The following is a 17753-nucleotide window of genomic DNA, read 5'->3' as shown; positions in this document are numbered from 1 at the left end:
GCCTCTACCTGCTGATGACTCCCACCTAATCCATCCATGCATGTATCTAGCAAGTGTTAGACCGGCGCTTTATACATTCATAAAAACAATTTAAAAAGTAAAAAGATAAACACAAAGTCTCACACACACATGCATGCACGGTCGTTTATTTCTCAAAAACAGCGATTCTGGGAAAATGAAAAGTATTTTTAACCTGCTTTTGACTTCTCTACTTGCTGGGACAGATGGTCCTGCTGAATTCTCGGCTAGAGGGCTCTGGGCCAGAGGGGAAGAGGGCCTGTCCTCCTCTGGCACCTCACTGGTCACTTCCACAGTCTCCACCGGCTGGATTTGTGTTTCTGATGGTAAAAATTAAAAAGAAAGGGAAGGGAAAAAGACAAACAATCTGTTAGGGAGTAGAGAAACAGCTAAGCACTGAATTGTTCCAATGCATCTGCCTCTGTGCTGGTAAATGCTCCTCAATTCACTGCCAATTATGACTGCATGTTTAGCATATAGCTCCTGACAGACACAGGCTGTTATAGGACAGGTTGGTTATATTCTAGTCTTTTTCCTCCAGGTCAGAAACACAGCCTTTATTAGCAAGATGGATGGTAAAATATGGGGACCATATGCTCAAGCACTGATTACAGTAAACTCAGTGGGAACATCAAGGTCTCGTACAGAATAGTGATAACAATAGAGGCAGGGAATAAAAGAGATGGCATGGCTGTCAAAATATCTCAAGTAGCAAGAATTAATATTTTGGGGGAATAAAAAAAGTTCAATCCTGGACTCATATCTGACATATCACGACTGCTTTTAATTTTAATTTAATTGACGAAACCCTCAATTCACTCTGCTAATCATACAAAACAACTCCCAGCAGTACCTCTCACTGAGACTTTGGGCCATGTAAAATGTTATTAATATTTCATTGGCATGTAATTAGGCTAATGCCACAATGATTGTGTCATCCAAAGGAATTATAAAAAGGCAAAACTCATACTAGGCTTACTACTACTTACCTACTAATAACTCAGTGCATATGCAATGGATGTTTTACAATTATTTTTTTTTACAAGACATCAACTTATTAAACTGATTGCTGTTTCCCCCCACCCTTTTTAGATAATAGCTCGTTATATTTGTTAACTTAAAAAAAATCATCCTATTTAGCAGGGCTGCACAATTATGGCCACAATAATTATCACAATTACTGACAAAATGCTGTTTACGTAAACATAACAATACTTTAACATCCATGTAGTGCTGCATTTCTGCTAATTTCTGCTAATGTACCAATGTACAATGTACCAATGCGCTCACATATATTTATTTATTTATTTATTTATTTAAGGGTACGAGTTTCACGTTACATTCCTGTCAATTAAATAATCTTTGCAGACATGTAAGGTCTTTATTCACTTGTCCAAGGTGGAGGCATATCGTTAGGCGCTGATTTAGTGGCGCATTCGCTGCTTTCGCTTTATGTTTGTTTTGCAAAGCAAGCATTTTCAGCATCAATCGATCATGTTCATTTAATTGTTGGAAAATTAAAATTGTCACCAAGATTAAAATTTCATCAACTGTGCAGACCTACTGTTAAGTAAAATCAGATTACAAAAACTGATTGGTGACAGTACTACTCCACCAATGCTAATGAATCAATTACTTTAACACAATTATGTAGGCATAGGATGCTTGTATACATAACAGACCAAAGGGTGAGTAAAATTCGGAACAACCTTGCCATTCAAAAACTACATTCTTGATGTTTTGACAGACTACACATTTTCACCCGGGCATTCAAAACACAAACTTGCAGAAATAAGCAGCATTGAATTGGGGGAAATTTAAAGCAAATTTAAAGTAAATCACTGCCATTGTCACCAAGAGGAAGGACCCTCTGTATGTTCTACTCAGTACTGCAGCTTTCCATGCTCCTCCCACACTATCTGAGAGAGCGGGGTCTGTTTTTGGGATTGGAATGAAAAAAAAAAAGCATTATAATCTCTCCAGTACCATAATCAAAACTGATAACGCCAAGGCTTATCACTTTAACAGTCGTTAATTTCTCTACCCTTTCCCTGGACACAATCACACTGTTTTAATGGTAATGTATATTGAAAATGTGAGCTATGTGAGCTCTAAGTATAACAATACAGAGACAGACAAAATAAGCAATGCATTTAAAAGGCTATGATATACTCTGCTTGACCTCAGCACATATCACTTTAAGGACAAGACTGCATAGAGTCACAAATTTCATTTTCCAAAAGCCCAGAGGCAGGGAGCCACTGAGGAAACCACTGAGTTTTAAGTGCATATGGCGGTAGACTGAAAAGGCAAAGTGAATGCTTGGTTATTTCATAACATCATTTACCCCCAAAAAATGTTGAAGAGTTTTAAACTCTGAAATATTGCCTTTGTTTGTTCTAAGGTAAATGATACCAGAAGAAAGGCAAGTCATTGACAGAGTCACATTTCCCACTATCTTCAGCTCAGCAACAGGGCGGCACTGAAATGTATCAGAATGGGAGGCATGGTCACATGATGTGATGTACACACATAAAAAAAGGCACATAAATGGGTCTGGAGAGACTGATGGGATTTTAAAAAGCTTTTAGAGGGCATTAGCCTTGGGCTCTTTCCCACTGCACCTCAATGCCAATCTCAGAGCAAGAGGAGAGATGGAAGCAGTAAGGGGAGAAGAAAAAATACACACCCACTACAGCTTCACAGCTCAAGCTAAACCCATTCAATTATAGCCCTGAAAAAAAGGCACTGGGTGCTAAGAAAAAGCTCTCATCCATCCTTCTCCAGGACAGGGAGACTCATCTACCTTTACTAACATACCCTTCAAAGCACTGCATGAGGCTACTTGGGGTGCAAGTTCAAATCGTATATCACTCTCAGTAAAACCAATGTGTATAAAAAAGATCAAAAACAAAGTCTCACCCGTCTCCTGAGGGTCTATGGACTCTGTTATCTCAGTCCCATCCATGCTGTCCTCCTCATCCACAACAACTCTCCCTCTGGTTCGACCCCTGGAGTAAGAACAAAAAAACACAAAGAAACAGAGGAAGTGAAAAGGAATAAGACATGAAAACTACACAACTTTACCTCAAGACAGGGGAGTGGTGATTTAGTCATGAATTAATTAAATATCGTCATAGTTTTCACTGATTTTTAATGGAGGCACTGAAGTCACGGTTAAGGCAAAAGGGTGGTACTGGTGGGGTGTTTCATACATGTTTGTGTTACAGCTGCAAGAAGAAACACTGGTAAAACATAGAGGCACTGAAAATAAAAGAGCGACTTAGTGATGATGGCGCTATTGCCCTATTTATGGTAACTGCAATGGTAGCATCACAGTGACATCATCACAACCACTGTTTTACTGGTGCTGATGTCATGCCAGACTTGCTGAAAGATAGGTGCTGCCAATCAGACAAAACCTCCTCATATAGTAGGAGACAAAACATTTAGAGGAAACAAGGAAATGAATTTGTCCTCCAGAAAGTTTCACCTTTTCACACTATTGCAACATTCAACTCTGCTTAAGCTGTGTCTTCAAACCAGCTGCATGACCAACGCAAGGTTACAAAAGACACATGAGATGCACAGCAAACTGAAACGACACCAAAAAGGGTCTCACACCAGCCATTGTGACATCACTTTCAGCAAGAGGAGAGCAACAACAGCAGGTATAAATGGCCCTCAGTCACACCGGTATAGAGACTAGCTGGCAAACCCCTGGAAACCACCAGTTAGTATGGAAAAAATGCACATTACCCCAACTGGTTAGTGAATGGTTGCTGGCTGTCATCAGATGAATTTGGTTAAAGGAAAACTAATCTACACTTACTGGTTTAGGGGAACTCAAAGCTAAAGAGTTTGTAAAGCTTTTGGAATTACCTGGATTTCTGCATGAATTAGTCATACATTATGGTCTGATAGTCATTCTAAGCAACCATTCATGGTCAGTGCTGGAAAATCCAACAACCAGCTGTTGTTGTTTAGCCAGTTTGTTGTTCAGTTTGCTACTCACAATAACTAATTACAACAATATCGGGAATAAATATGCATATTTATGCACCTTTTCTTGTGTTAGAGCCCTGACTTCAGTTCAGGAGAGGAGGCTTGAGGTGAGGAGGAAGAGGATGAGGGAGAAGAGAGAGCAGTAGTGGAGGAAGAGAAAGACACAATGAGAAAGCGATGATGAAAGCATACATTTACAAATGTTAAATAGTCATACAGAGTTTGAAAGAGCTATTTGTGAACTTTAAATTAAAACTAACTTGTAAATGGTTGGTTTCTATACACATACATAAAACGTAATTAGACGGAAGGACTATGACCATCTTGGCCACTGTATTCAAGATAGTCAAGCAACATGGTGGCTTCCACAAGCTGATGCTCACTCCACAATTTTTTCTATTAAAATAAAAAAAGAATTCAAATCAAAAAATTACTTCCTGTACCTTTAAGACCAGCATGTTCTTAAATTGTGTACAACTAGTTTAGGATTAGCGGTAATCTTTGAGGAGAGGGTGTTCTGCAAAGATACCCCAATCACACAGAGTCCATTAATGCTGAAGCAGTTGACAAAGAAGCCAAGAGAATAAGTAAAACACCAGCAGAAAACTCTACAAGAAATAAATTAATGAAAGGGCACGAAAGAACACGTCTCAAATTTTAAAAAGGTCACTGTGAAACATGGAAGGTTTGAGACTGTTCTGCAACCTCGGGGACTGACATCCTGGAAGTGTTGAGGCAATTAATTCAAAAATTGAATTTAAAATAAAAAAAAGAAATTAGAGGATATCATTGTAGCAGACAATAACCTGAAACTTAGGGAGCAGCTGGATGGTGAAACAGACACTGACCTAGAGCATACAGATAAATACACAGTGAAAGGTTGAAAAATAAAATGTATGTGTTTTTTTTTTAACAACAGCGATAAGAGTCTTAACCCAACCAAGATCCTTTAGCATGAACTGAAGAGGGCTGTTTAATAAAACAGATCTGTACACCTAACCATTTTCCCCACATACAACCAACGCTGCACCAGGTTTTGGATTACTCAGTTTAACTGAGTTTAACTTTAAATTCTCACCTCTAGCCCTTTCAGGTGATTTTCTATAAACCATCATAATATGTGTAATATTAGCCTTTAAAGAAGTCCTCAGTATCAACACGTTTTTCTAACAAAGAAAGTTCCAGCTTTCTTATATTTTCACTGTATGTGCCATGTCAGCAAACAGACAACCACGTGTACATTTACAAACAGACGTTGTGTGCCAACTCATGCAGATGTGCAGACACACCAACTCATACCTTGCTTGTACACACAGTATGTAAATATCTCCCAGTGTCAGCATCCTTCAACGAGAGCTCAGTTAACCTAATCTTGGAAGCGGCATGTGGAGGGGATAATTGTCATGGATACAAATTAAATAGCAACACTGAGTGCTAGCATGCTAAGTGGGGAGAACAAACACAGCCCAAAGGAGAGCAGTATGTCTCCGGGGTACTCAAGAGTATCCAGGGGGTGGGAAGTGAGGGAGGAGATTGGGGGTGGGGGTGGGTAATTTTCAGTGTCACTGGAGAGAAAAATCACAAATGGCAAGATGCCAAATCAACCCCTCCTTCTAAATGACTTCCATGGGGAATGACAGAAGAAGCCTCTAGCAAACAATTACCTGAGCTTGAGTCAAACATATATAACTTAATGTAGAAACAAACCACTGCATTTTAACTCTGCATTTATAGCCTATTACATGGGCTGGGATGTGCCGTACTACTGTAGTTCAGGATCATATGGAAGTCGGTGTAGATATAATTAGGAACAGTGGATGGCCACTCTCAGTAACCATCTCATATCAATTTAATATTTGATTTGATTTTTTTCATGCTATTCTGAACAAATTTACTTTTCAGTTTTTAATTTTGTTATCTTTAAAAATCAAACAGTAGCTAAGTACATAGCAATAGCAAAAGCAGCAGTTAGCTGGTTACAAATGAGGGTGTCAGTGGCTGGATGTCACCAGGGAGTGGACGGAGATGTCTGCTTTACTGGCCTTACTGCTTCAACTGTCTGGAAAGGGTCTGCATGATGGCATTACAGTAGATTGCCACAGCCTGGATCCCAGTATGGCAGATGGATTGATGCGTGGCTTGAACAGCTTGGATGATTTTTGATTTATGTTGATATTTTAATGACTAGACTCTTCTGGTCTTGCAAGATCAAAAGACAGCAGTCAGTAGTTACTCAGTTATTGCTTTTGGAAGACTAGAAACAACAAACGGGCTTACAGGAAAAAAATAAGATAACGTCCCAACATGAAACGTGAGTGGAACTCTGCCACAAGCAGAACAGCTCATTTTCTGATTTGTTTTCATAATTCACTATTTTCTCAACATTTTTTTCCTTTAAAAAAAAAAAATCAGAGGGAACTGTGTTAATTTTTTCAATGGAAGCACAGTGGACTTAAAGCAAAATGTTATCCGGTTCTCTTATAAGGAACAACATTTCTTTTAAGAATAAGATGAGCATAAAAAATTTAATTAATCTCAGTGAAAACTGATAAAAAAAAGAAAATACTGAACAGCGTTCCGTGGTGTGGTGACTATAGCTTGCAGGTAGCAGCATTTACTAGTTTTCAGTTCTTCTTTACCAATGACTTGCTGTCAACGATAACAGACTATCGAATTTAAAGTGTGGATCTATTGAAACAAGCTGTCAGCAGCAGCATTATAGTACAACAGTAGTGACACAGCGCAAATCAAACGTAAGCACAAAATTAGCCTAGGTAGCATTTTCCCTGGAAATGTTAAGTATAATATGACTGCTTTACACTTTAGTTTAATAATATCTAAGTTAAGATAACTCGTCGTTCATCAACAGCCTGCACAGTATTGCCACATAAAAAATGAAAAATGTCTTCTTCCTGGCATGTTGCAACTTGGGTAGAGCTTTTCCTTAAACCCCTCCCTTTCCACCATTTGAACTGCTGTCATTTACTTGGCTAAACAATATGTAACTGCATCAGTGATTCCCATCCACCGTTTGCTCTTCCTGTCATAAGAAGTCTAACTAGCGAGTGCTCCAATGATGCTTGGGTGAGTCATTTGTTTACATTTGGGTCGTACATCACCAGCTGATAGCATCTCCTCTGTCATAGCCTGGTCGTAGTCTGTGTTTTTGGCTCAAGTACTGAAACAAGTTTGTCGTTTCCAGCTTTTGCACGAACAATTTTAAAGTACTGTGCTTTGTTGGAGGTTTTTCAATGATCCCAGTTATTACCAAATTGTCATCATAGCCGGACACCTTGTTCTCTGCCTGTCGGACATGTCTGGGTGTGCCTCATTGTTGTGTGCATTACGGAATATGAGCGTAGGACGCTGCTATAGCAATGATATCATAGAAAGACATTTAAAAAAACAAAAACAAACAAACAAACACACACACACACACACACACACACACACTAAAAATTGTGCTGGCATTATCAGCACAGCCCTAGTCTGTGTATTTCAGAAACTGTTGTTCTACTGGAATTGTCCTGGTAAAAATGTGTTGTCTTGTTGATGCCAAAGGTCAAAGGAGAATGGCCAGACTGTTTCCAGCTAATAGAAAGACAACACTAACTCAAATAGCCACTCATTACAACCAATGTATGCAGAGGAGCACTTCTGAAGACATAACATGTCAAACCTTGACGCAGATGGTCTACAGCAGCAGTTTGCACAGGCTTACGAAGACTGGGAAGAAATGTTGCCTGGTCTAATGAGTCTCAATTTCTGCTCCAACATTTGGATGATAGGACCACAATTTGGTGTAAACAACATGAAAGCATGTATCCATCCTGCCTTGTAACAGTTCAGACTGGTTTTAATGACAAGAAAGATATTTTCTTGTCCCTCTTTGGTCCTCTTAGTATCAAACTGAGCATCATTTAAACACCTCAGCCTGTCCGAGTTCTATTGACCATGTCGGTCCCTTATGACCACATTGTATCCATTTTCACAGGGCTACTTTCAACAGAACAACAAGCAATGTTTCAAAATCATCTCAACTGGGTTTCTTGAACGTTATGAGTTCACAGTACTCAAGTGGACTCCACACTCACCGGATCTCAATCCAAAAGTGCACCTTTGATCTCATGTAGAATAGGATATCTTTATGTGAAATATGCAGACAAAGATTCTGCACCAACTGTGTGCTGCTATCGTGTCAATATGGACCAAAATCTTCTAAAGCTAAAATGGACTCTTACCCAGCACTGGGTAGGCGTACCTAATAAATTGTCCAGTGAATGTATGTTATTTAAACCTGGTCAATATGATAAGAACGCATGTAAAGAACACTCATGTTCATATACTAATAACCAGCTAAAGATGTATAAAAGTACAAAAGAGGATCAAACTATTTATGAGATGACCGTGTGCTTAGTACATGGCCAACTGCTACTGTAGTAAAATTTTCATTTCTAGTATTTCTAGTATCTAATAGCAGAAACCAAGCCCAAATGAATATATGAGCAGTTATAAACCTACGATCATAACCTGAAAACATAGCTGTTGGCAGTGACGTCTTCGCACAGACCACCACACAGCATCCAGCTGTATATTATATTATGCAGAACTAATGAGATCAAATTCCAGCATTCAGACAGCCAGTTATGTCACTGACAAACGCAAAAGACTAGTATTCGGGCCCCATACCCTGCACAACTTCCCCCCACAGTCCTACCACAGGGAGAGAGCGCAAGAGAGACGGAAAAGAAAAAAAAAAAAGAAAAGGTGAAAATAATGCTCTGGTAAGTAGTCCCAGCTAGCACAGTGCTGCCTGGAAAACCCGACAAGGATCATGCTGCTCTGGAAGAGATGGACTAGCAGATGGAGCATAAGCAAATCTAGTAAATTCTAACCAATCAGGTCTACAACAGCGATTTATAGAGCGTCCACCTTTGTCACAAGTCAATACCCTCACACTTATCTATGACAATTTTAAAATTAAAACATACACCATAGAATGAAGCTGATTAGCCTGTGAGAACAATTCATTGGTCTAGAATGACGTTGTAAGTGTTCACCATGGTTTGATTACAAGTTACAGTACAGTTTAGAGGACCAGCCATCCCTCATTAGCCTGTAGGCTTTTATGACCAACGGTAATTAGAAATCGGGATGGAGTAAATTGTCTGAATTCACAAAGCTGTAATCACCGTGTTGGGGGTGTTTTATGGAATATGAGCTTGCAGTTTAGCTTTCAGGAGGTGTTTGTATCTAATTAAATGAAATCTGAGAGGGGATAAATAATTGTGGCAGAGCTAAATAAGGGTGTAATCAGCAGCCTATTCTGCAGAAATAATGACATACTTTAAAATATATACAAATTATAATTCTATTCTTGATTCTTAACAGAACCCTAGCTATTACAAGGATATAAATAAATCTGCTGATGGTTAGTTCGTGACCAGTTAAACAACGTGAAGCATTTCAAGTCTGTCCCTGGTCATCCTTCTACTGTGGCATTAATGTATCGTCTGGATGCTTGCAGATTAAACGATCCATTGGGAGCAGGGTATTAAGATTGAATGAGAGGACAGACTGAGGAGAGAGTTAAGAACCTTGCAGGCATTATTTTACAGCTCTAAGCTGCATTGTATGTTGCTAAGGAAGTCACAGAGAAGCAGGACACCTTGTACGGAGCCTAAACATCTGTGCTGGAATTACATAAAAATCAAACTGCTAAAAACCCCAAGGACTCCTACAAAGGACTTAAAGTGATAACTTATGCAATACTAGAATGACCATAAAATATTATTTTCAGACTACTTTAAGTAAGTAGTGGTCAACCATCGCACTATTGAGTACACTGCAAAAGGCCTCCACTTTAATTCCAGGAGGAATCCAAATCCCTTTGGATTCACATAGGAGCAGTCAAAAGTAGGTTCAGACCACTTTAAATATGCCACATATAGTATAAGGATCATTTTTGGATTTAAACTGAAGGCGTTTTTCCCCAATGCTTCCTATGCACCACCTTGACATTTTTTTTAATAACATGGGATTAACTTCTAACGCTCTCTTACCAGGTAAGCACTGGATTTAATGAGCAGTAACACACAATGGGGTATTTAAGATCATGATACCTGACAGAATTTGGAGAAGAAGCAATAATAAAAGGCAAGATCAACCATTTTCCAAAGCTGGTTTTTGTGTGCTTAACTTAACATGGAAAGTTTTACCAAAAAAATAAATAAACATAAAAATAAAAATAACAACTAGTGAAAGATTTTAAGTTGGCACTGTTACTATGATTTCTTAGGTTTACTGTAAAATTTCACATGCAGTGATGCACATGATGGCAGGAGTGCAACGTTAAGTCTCACCACAACTATCTTATAACATCTTGCATAGTTTTCTGGGGTTTGTTATCAAGGAAAAAATGGTGCTTGGTGACAGAGGAAAGAAAAAACCCCCTTTTAACAGGATGAAACTTTTAAAAAAAAGCAGGCTTAGGGACAGGCAGCTATTTATTGCGACCAGTTATGGTAAAGGGGGAAGACAGGACAAAGGACACATTATGGAAGAGAGCCAGGGATAAATAAAAAAAAAACAAACAAACAAAAAAACCAACCTAACAATTAAATACAGAGTGGTGTATAAACACAGTGAAGGAAAAAAGTAAATGAAGAAGAAACGCTCAGCACATTATAGGAAGCAGCCTAGACCAATTGGAACGTAGAGAGGGTGTCTCCAGAATCAAAATTGGGAGCTTGTTCCACAGAAGAGAGGCCTCCCATTCTACTTTAAAATATCCTAGGTACGACAAGTAAGCCCACAGTCTGAGAGCAAAGTGGTCTAACGCGGTGATACGGTACTATGAGGTCTTAGAGATAAGATGGGGCCTGATTATTTAAAAGCTTTAATGCGTTGAGAAGGATTTTAAATTAGATTTTGGATTTAAGAGGGTGATAATTAAGAAAATCTAGTATGAGAGACATAGGGATATGTCTCTAAACCCTCACCTGTGCTGTCACTAATGGGAAACGGTGAGGCGGGTAATATCAGATATTGAAAATATATAAAATTTGAAAAAAAAATATGGGATTCACACTTTTTGCTAACCAATTCAGCAAGAACAGGTAATTCCCTGAGCTTTAGAAATACAAACTGATTTGAATGTCGAAAGTAAAACCTACTTTTTTCTGTTCTTAGACGTGGATAAGGGTGGTGCCTGGGGTAGGAGGGCAGCAGCATCCTTGCGCGGCCTGCCACGTGGTCGCTTGTCTGCGTGGGCAGGACTTCCTGTGGACGTGGCCCCTACACTGCTCGATGGCGGTGAGGGTCCCTGGTCAGAGGGCTCCACAGTCTTATCCTCTGATGACATTCTGAAAAACCGTTAAGAAAGACGAGGTAAGCAATGTTTGGAAAAAATCAAACGGATGCTGATTTGCCCCCAATCTGAATTCATATTAACAGGTTTTAATATAGTACATGTCTAAGACGCTATTTTTAACTGATAAACGTGGAAATCCATTTGCTTTGAATAATTGTTTTATTTATCTGTAAACTTAAACAGCATAGTCAGAAAGCTTTTGTAGTCTTTCAAATTTTCTGCATTTTGTCCAGACGACTAAATTGGTTTAAAATTTTTATATACAACTACTCTGATACGTTATTGAAAATATTCAGACCCTGGTGGCTCAAAGTTTACTTAGGAATGATACACGCTCAGCACACCTAGGTTTTGATGCACATTGTCATTTTCAAGTCTCACCAGAGATCCTCTATTCGGTCTGGGTTCTGCCTGGTGTACGGTATAAATAAGGTGTGTCCAAAAAGGTTAAAAATGGGTACGTCTCCCAACATATAAACTGGTACTGATAAAGGAAAAGTGTGCTGATGATGTGTAGGTAACACATTCGTACATTTTGAGAAATTTAGGTCTGAAATAGTGAGTGCAAAATCTGTCTTGCCTTATTAGTGTTTCCTGCTCACACGCACCTATTGAAATCCATTTGACAACATGTATTGTGAATAACACTTACTTCATTTTACTTCTTTGTGATTTTATCAAATTTATTTGCATTTGATTATTTTGGGGGAGTTTGAATAAGTGTGCTGTAAGTGGCTTCCTATGGAAGAATGCTACTCTGTTATACTTGGAGGTCGTTACCAATAACACTGTGCAACTAACCCCCTCAAGTGCTATTACAATTATGTCAAATTATCATTAATAATAATTATTAATATTATTAAAAGTATTATTTTTTTTTAAAAAAACAAAAAAAACCTCAATATCTCGACCCCCCCTTCAGTTAAAGTACCAAATAAAATTCAAGGAAATCCACCTAAATAATGCATAATAAATCCAATATTTTTCCAAAGGCCTTGAGAAATTGTGTTTAATATTTGCAATCTGAACATTGACCAAAATACTTCAAATTAAGTTCTTTGTTTTTGGGGGTGGGGGTGTTCCCCCATAAACCATTCCTGTCCTCTTCACAAATTCTGTGAAATTGCTTCATCTTTACTTTTGTTTTTACTACTGCGTTTTGTAACTGCAACTCTGTTTTTATATGTAAATTACTAATTAAGGGTGTATCTATACTCATGGCTGAAAATGAGAGAGGAAATCAGTCTTGTGCATATGCATACAATTTCAAAATGAAGATATTAAGTCATAATGAGTGCCTAGTTTCCAACAAACATGCCACTTGATTTGCAACCAAACTTCAAGCAGGCGGTCATGCAAAACTGTTACATTAACAAAACTATGACACGATACCTGGTTAATTATCTTGAAAGAAAATGTACTCAGGAGTGCAGTGACCTCTGCCAAGGGAGTACCCCGAGTCATTTATCAACTTTAAGTCCAGACTTATAGTTAATACCACGTAATTTGTTATTTTTACAGGCAACTCCAGATTATTTGCTAATTTTATATTCTTGCCGATGTTCTCTTTTTCATAAACAAGAGAATGTCTGACAATTCACTTTTATATACAGTGCCAACTCCCATCTAAAGCTGCTTCAAAGCGCTCTACATTGCAAGGTGAAGACCCTAATATATTAGAGGACCCCACCCCCAAGAATTAGTGCACATGCTTGGTAACAAGCATGTGCCTTCTTTTAACAAGAAGAGACCTTGCAAAAAAACAAACAAACAAAAACAAACAAAAAAACAGTCTCAGGGATCTGTTGTGATTGGTGGGAGGATAGAAGGGATAGAAGAAAAAAACACACGGGAAATTAACCACATACAACAGAGTGTAAAAGAAATGCTCAGTGGATCATGAGAAAAGATAATTACTGAAAGAAACTGGCATGCTAACAATTAACAGATCTTACTGAACACAAATTGATCATTTACAACTTCAGTTTTGACCTGAATACCTACAAACACCCAATTGTATACATGGTTGCTTCATTCATCATTTAGCCAAAGGAGAAACCAAACAGTTGCCACGGACCTCAGCCAATAAGCTCATCAAACTTTAATGGTGAAGATTTAGCTTATAATAATTTGTTTGACTCGTGTACAATATGCAATAGTCATCACATTCCCTCTTTTGTTTGAATCCTATAAAAAACAGTTGTGAAATGCAAAGTTGGTTTCTTTGGTCTATTTAAAAAAAAAAGAAAAAAAAACTTTCACAGAAACGTTTGAAAGCTTACCCCAGCTGCCATCTACTACTCAGTGTATCCTATGCATTCACTTTGTTGGCTAGCTGTAAACAGTATGCAAGAAACTTGTTTTGTGATAGTTGCAGCATTAGCCCGCCCACTATGCCTGCAGGGAAATGAAGTAGTGTGCTCAGGAAAACACTGCGTTGCTATTGCACATAAAATGCAGATATTACAACTTTTTTTGGAACACTGTCATTTCTCAAACACTGGTATTAGTCATAAATTTGTGTTTTTAAAAACAGCAGAGTGTTTCAGTATTCTTCCAGTACGTATACCATGCAAAACTACATTTTTAACAAGGCATTGCTTCAGCCTAGCCAACCTGATATAAAGACCTGATAGGTGTTTTCCAAACTTCCATTTAAAAACAATGAATGGTGATGAATGAATAATGCTCTTGGGCATTTTCATTTTCCAGAAACTTTTTGTATCTTTGCAGATCTGTTTTAACACGGTTAAATGTTAAAACTTAAAAAGACATATCCAGTGAGGATTGGCTCCAATCCATAACACCCATCTATGTAGAAGCCTGATGTTCTATTTCAGTCTTCAGTAGCATTTAATAACACTGTTTTAGTGATGTTATTGTGCCTTACTGTGTCCAAATCGATTTTTAAAAAATGAACTGAATTCATGTTAGGACTCTTGATTACATAATTACAAATAACTGGTTTTAAGCATTTTTGAGGTGGCTTATATGACCAGAGACATCTCAACCACACCAAGATTACAGTTTTGTAGTAGAAGCAAGCTAGGGGCTTAGAGAAAATCAAAAAATTCAACGGGGCCAAAAATTGTTTGTTAGCTTTTGACTATTGTAAGTACAGTGCAGTAGGATTTCTGCTTCTTACTCAAAGCCATCTGTAATCACTCCACATACAGCCAGTCCACATTTTCTATTCTTTGCAACCCACACACTGAAGAAAAAGCCACTACAAAGCACTCAATGGTAAACAATGGGAATACTGCCCTTTACTTGTATTTAACAATACAAAGTAATTTTGAAATGGCAGGATTGTAATGGTAAATGGACTATGATTCTAGTAAGACTAGAAATAAATGAACTTAAGTTTGGATAGACCATTTATAGCCATGCTTAGGTTCCTGCAAACTTGATGTTTCTGGTGAAGTTTAAAACCAGTTTGTAAGAAAAACTTTACAGCTGCAACAAAATACTGGGTTGAATGTCAGCATCACAAAGAATAAAAGTTCCAGAGTAGCTGTTTTATTTAAATGTGTTTTTATTTTTTAATAATAACAATAATAATAATAATAATAATAATAATAATAATAATAATAATAATACATGCATGGGGGATTAATATACCTGATCACAGAAAGATGCAAATTCCATTGAGATTAAAAATGTCAACACCTCTTATGCGTTATGGTTAAAATAGTGGAGACGTTTAACAAAAGCTATGTCTTTCTGCAGTTTTCTACACACTTGGTTATACTGAAAAAGAAAACAAATAGTCAACAACCCATTAACACCTTAAAGCAATGTACTTTAAAAATTTGTGAGCAACTTTTAATTAAAATAGCAAAAACAAACACTTGAGTCTAAAGGTGTGATGTATACCCTGCTATATATGCTATAGACATTGGAGAGTTTGTAAACAATGGTGTCACAGCCATTCAGCATAACAACTCTGTGACAATACCATTCTTAAATATACTCCTGAATATTTTTCAGCTTACTATTTGTTAGGGTACTGACCAAGTTTTATCAGCTCTACCGAGTACTGATTCACACTAAATCAATCAGTGTAAATTTTGGTACTGAAGCATAACTGGGTTAAAAGAAGAAAGAGCGAGGATGCATAACATCACTCGTGTGACATGTGAAGACTCGACACCGGACAGGGCAATGGCGGTGGGGAGCTAAAAGCAGTTTCAGCCGTGGTTACACCTTTTAAACTCAACTGCACAATATCTGTAGCACAAAATGCAAAGCTGGTCATGGCAACACATCTACTCTGAGAAAACACCTGGTAAAACACAAAATACATCTAAAAGCCGAAGAGTGTATTATATTTGATAGCCTGAAAGCAAATTCAACAAAGGACTCGCAGCTACCTACGAATCCCGGGAATGATGGCCAAAGTCTGAAAGAGATAGTGACAGCTTAATCAGGTAATTAGGCTATTTTCCCCCTCTTGTAGTGATTGTCATTTTAACTTAGCATTTTTTCACTGGCTGCACTGAAATTTCTCATCAGCATGCTATTTACAGTAAACACATTATGTGGTACAGCATGTCCAAAATCTTGATTTGTGACCATAACTAACAGTAGGCCAAATATTACCATTTAATATAATATGCAAACACTGTGACATGAACACTGTCGTAAAACTAACCAAGGTAGCTGGCGACAGCATGCATGTACAATTTTATAAGAGAAGAATTTGAATTTATTTTAAAACAAGCACTAAAAAAAGTTAACATTTGGTAGGGGTACCTGTATAAATTCAGACATGAAGGGTACCCAGCCCTGGTTATATTCTGTAAAAATTGTTTCCACATTGGCACATACAGGACAATGTGGCCATTATATCTGACATCAAATCATGCAAAGCTCAGTACTGCTAAAGAAAAGATGTACTGGCAAGCAATAAAAAAACATGCCAATTGACTCTGAAACACATACATATCGAGTTTTGCGTTTTCATCTGTAATCAAAGTAATCCAAGCTATAGATGTTTTCTTTTCTACTCTCAGCACTCTTAAATACAAATCATATTCACCCCTGTACACACACATTCATATAGCTTTATTCATTAACTTTAACCTCATTATACTAGAGTTGGAGCATTCGATTGCTTTATTAATTGAGTAATCTATTGATTATTCCGTTGATTAATTGGAAAGAATTAGGAAAATACTTTTCTTATTAATGAGCAATAATAAATACTGAAAAGAAAAACCACAGGTTTTTCAGAATGAACTGCTCTTTTTTCCATTTTAGTAATTGCAAAGTTTTGAAGTTTAACTTCAATCAACATCTGTTAAAAAACAAAGTTATGATGGTGTAGTCATTAATTAATATTAATAATAATTCTGTGTCCAACCTAACAACCCCCAGGCCCGTGGCTCTGAGTTTTACTGGTCCATGTACATTTTTTTTTTTTAAAGGCATTATTATTATTATTATTATTATTAAATATTAAATCAATTTCATTAATATAAAATTTATTTCACTTTTAATCTGAAAAATGTTACAAAAGCCTTATGGTCTGGTACACCCCATGCACCCCTTTAGACTCAGTATTGTTTGTTGCACATATGTCTTCCACGTAAAATAGGACAGCTGACATCAACCTTTAGCAAGCTGTATAGTTTAAACATGCTGTCAGACTAGGTTAACAGTTCATCTGCATGTTTTAATACAACCTCTGGCAGCACACTGAAGATTTTTCCCTGTGTAAAACAAACAGCCAGGGATGGAGCAGCTTCAAAGTTTGCTTTTCTTCAAGTCAGAGGTTGCTGATCAGGTGCTTTGAAGCACTCCTGCTAGCTTTTTACCAATGAAGGTTTTAATGGCGATTACAGGAACAGTGCTGCAGTTTTAGAGCAGCCTGAGCTCACCGTCTCGGTAACAGCTCCGCCTCTTTGTTCTTCTTGGTCTTGGGGTGTGTGTGTGTGGGTGTGTGTGTGTGTGGGTGGGGGTGTGTGTGTGTGTGTGTGTGTGTGTGTGTGTGTGTGTGTGTGTGTGTGTTTGTTTGTTTGTTTGTTTTACTCAAATAGTTGCAGCCATACTTTGTATCTACATGCACTGACAAACTCTGTTGGCTACATCAGAGGCAATTCATAAGCATAGTCCTCAACATGTGGACTTGAGGAGTCCGGGACTGAAGTACTAAACTTTGTACATAACATGCTCTATGTCCTGAGCCACAGCCACTCCAATACTGACGAATCACATTTTGCTTTCATGTGGCAATATCAATGTGGAAAGCAAATTAAAACAAATAAATAACAAATGTATTGGCCAAAGAGCAGAATCCTTCAACCAATATCTTATGACAAGTGTTTTAAATGCCACTTTATAGTTCGGAGAAGCT

At 37.7% G+C, this 17753-nt stretch overlaps 1 protein-coding gene across 9 annotated transcripts in view; it reads right to left on the bottom strand.

The window, feature by feature from the left end:
- Positions 1-17753, bottom strand: part of kmt2cb (lysine (K)-specific methyltransferase 2Cb) — a 78591-nt gene that overhangs the window by 53460 nt on the left and 7378 nt on the right. For 8 of the 9 annotated variants that reach the window (XM_025900646.1, XM_019347970.2, XM_019347971.2 and 5 more), the window contains exons 2-4: positions 11199-11387; positions 2941-3029; positions 194-338 (exon numbers count right to left, since the gene is read on the bottom strand). In XM_025900646.1, coding sequence (XP_025756431.1) covers positions 194-338; positions 2941-3029; positions 11199-11386 — 422 coding nt within the window. In that variant the 5' untranslated portion in view covers position 11387. The remainder of the gene's footprint in view (positions 1-193; positions 339-2940; positions 3030-11198; positions 11388-17753) is intronic. The other variant, XM_019347977.2, reaches the window with a different exon arrangement.

The sequence above is a fragment of the Oreochromis niloticus genome, linkage group LG18, assembly GCF_001858045.2.
Source record: "Oreochromis niloticus isolate F11D_XX linkage group LG18, O_niloticus_UMD_NMBU, whole genome shotgun sequence".
In the NCBI taxonomy this organism is placed as follows: domain Eukaryota; kingdom Metazoa; phylum Chordata; class Actinopteri; order Cichliformes; family Cichlidae; genus Oreochromis; species Oreochromis niloticus.
Note: the sequence above shows the minus strand (reverse complement) of the source record. Positions and strands in the feature narration are given on the sequence as shown.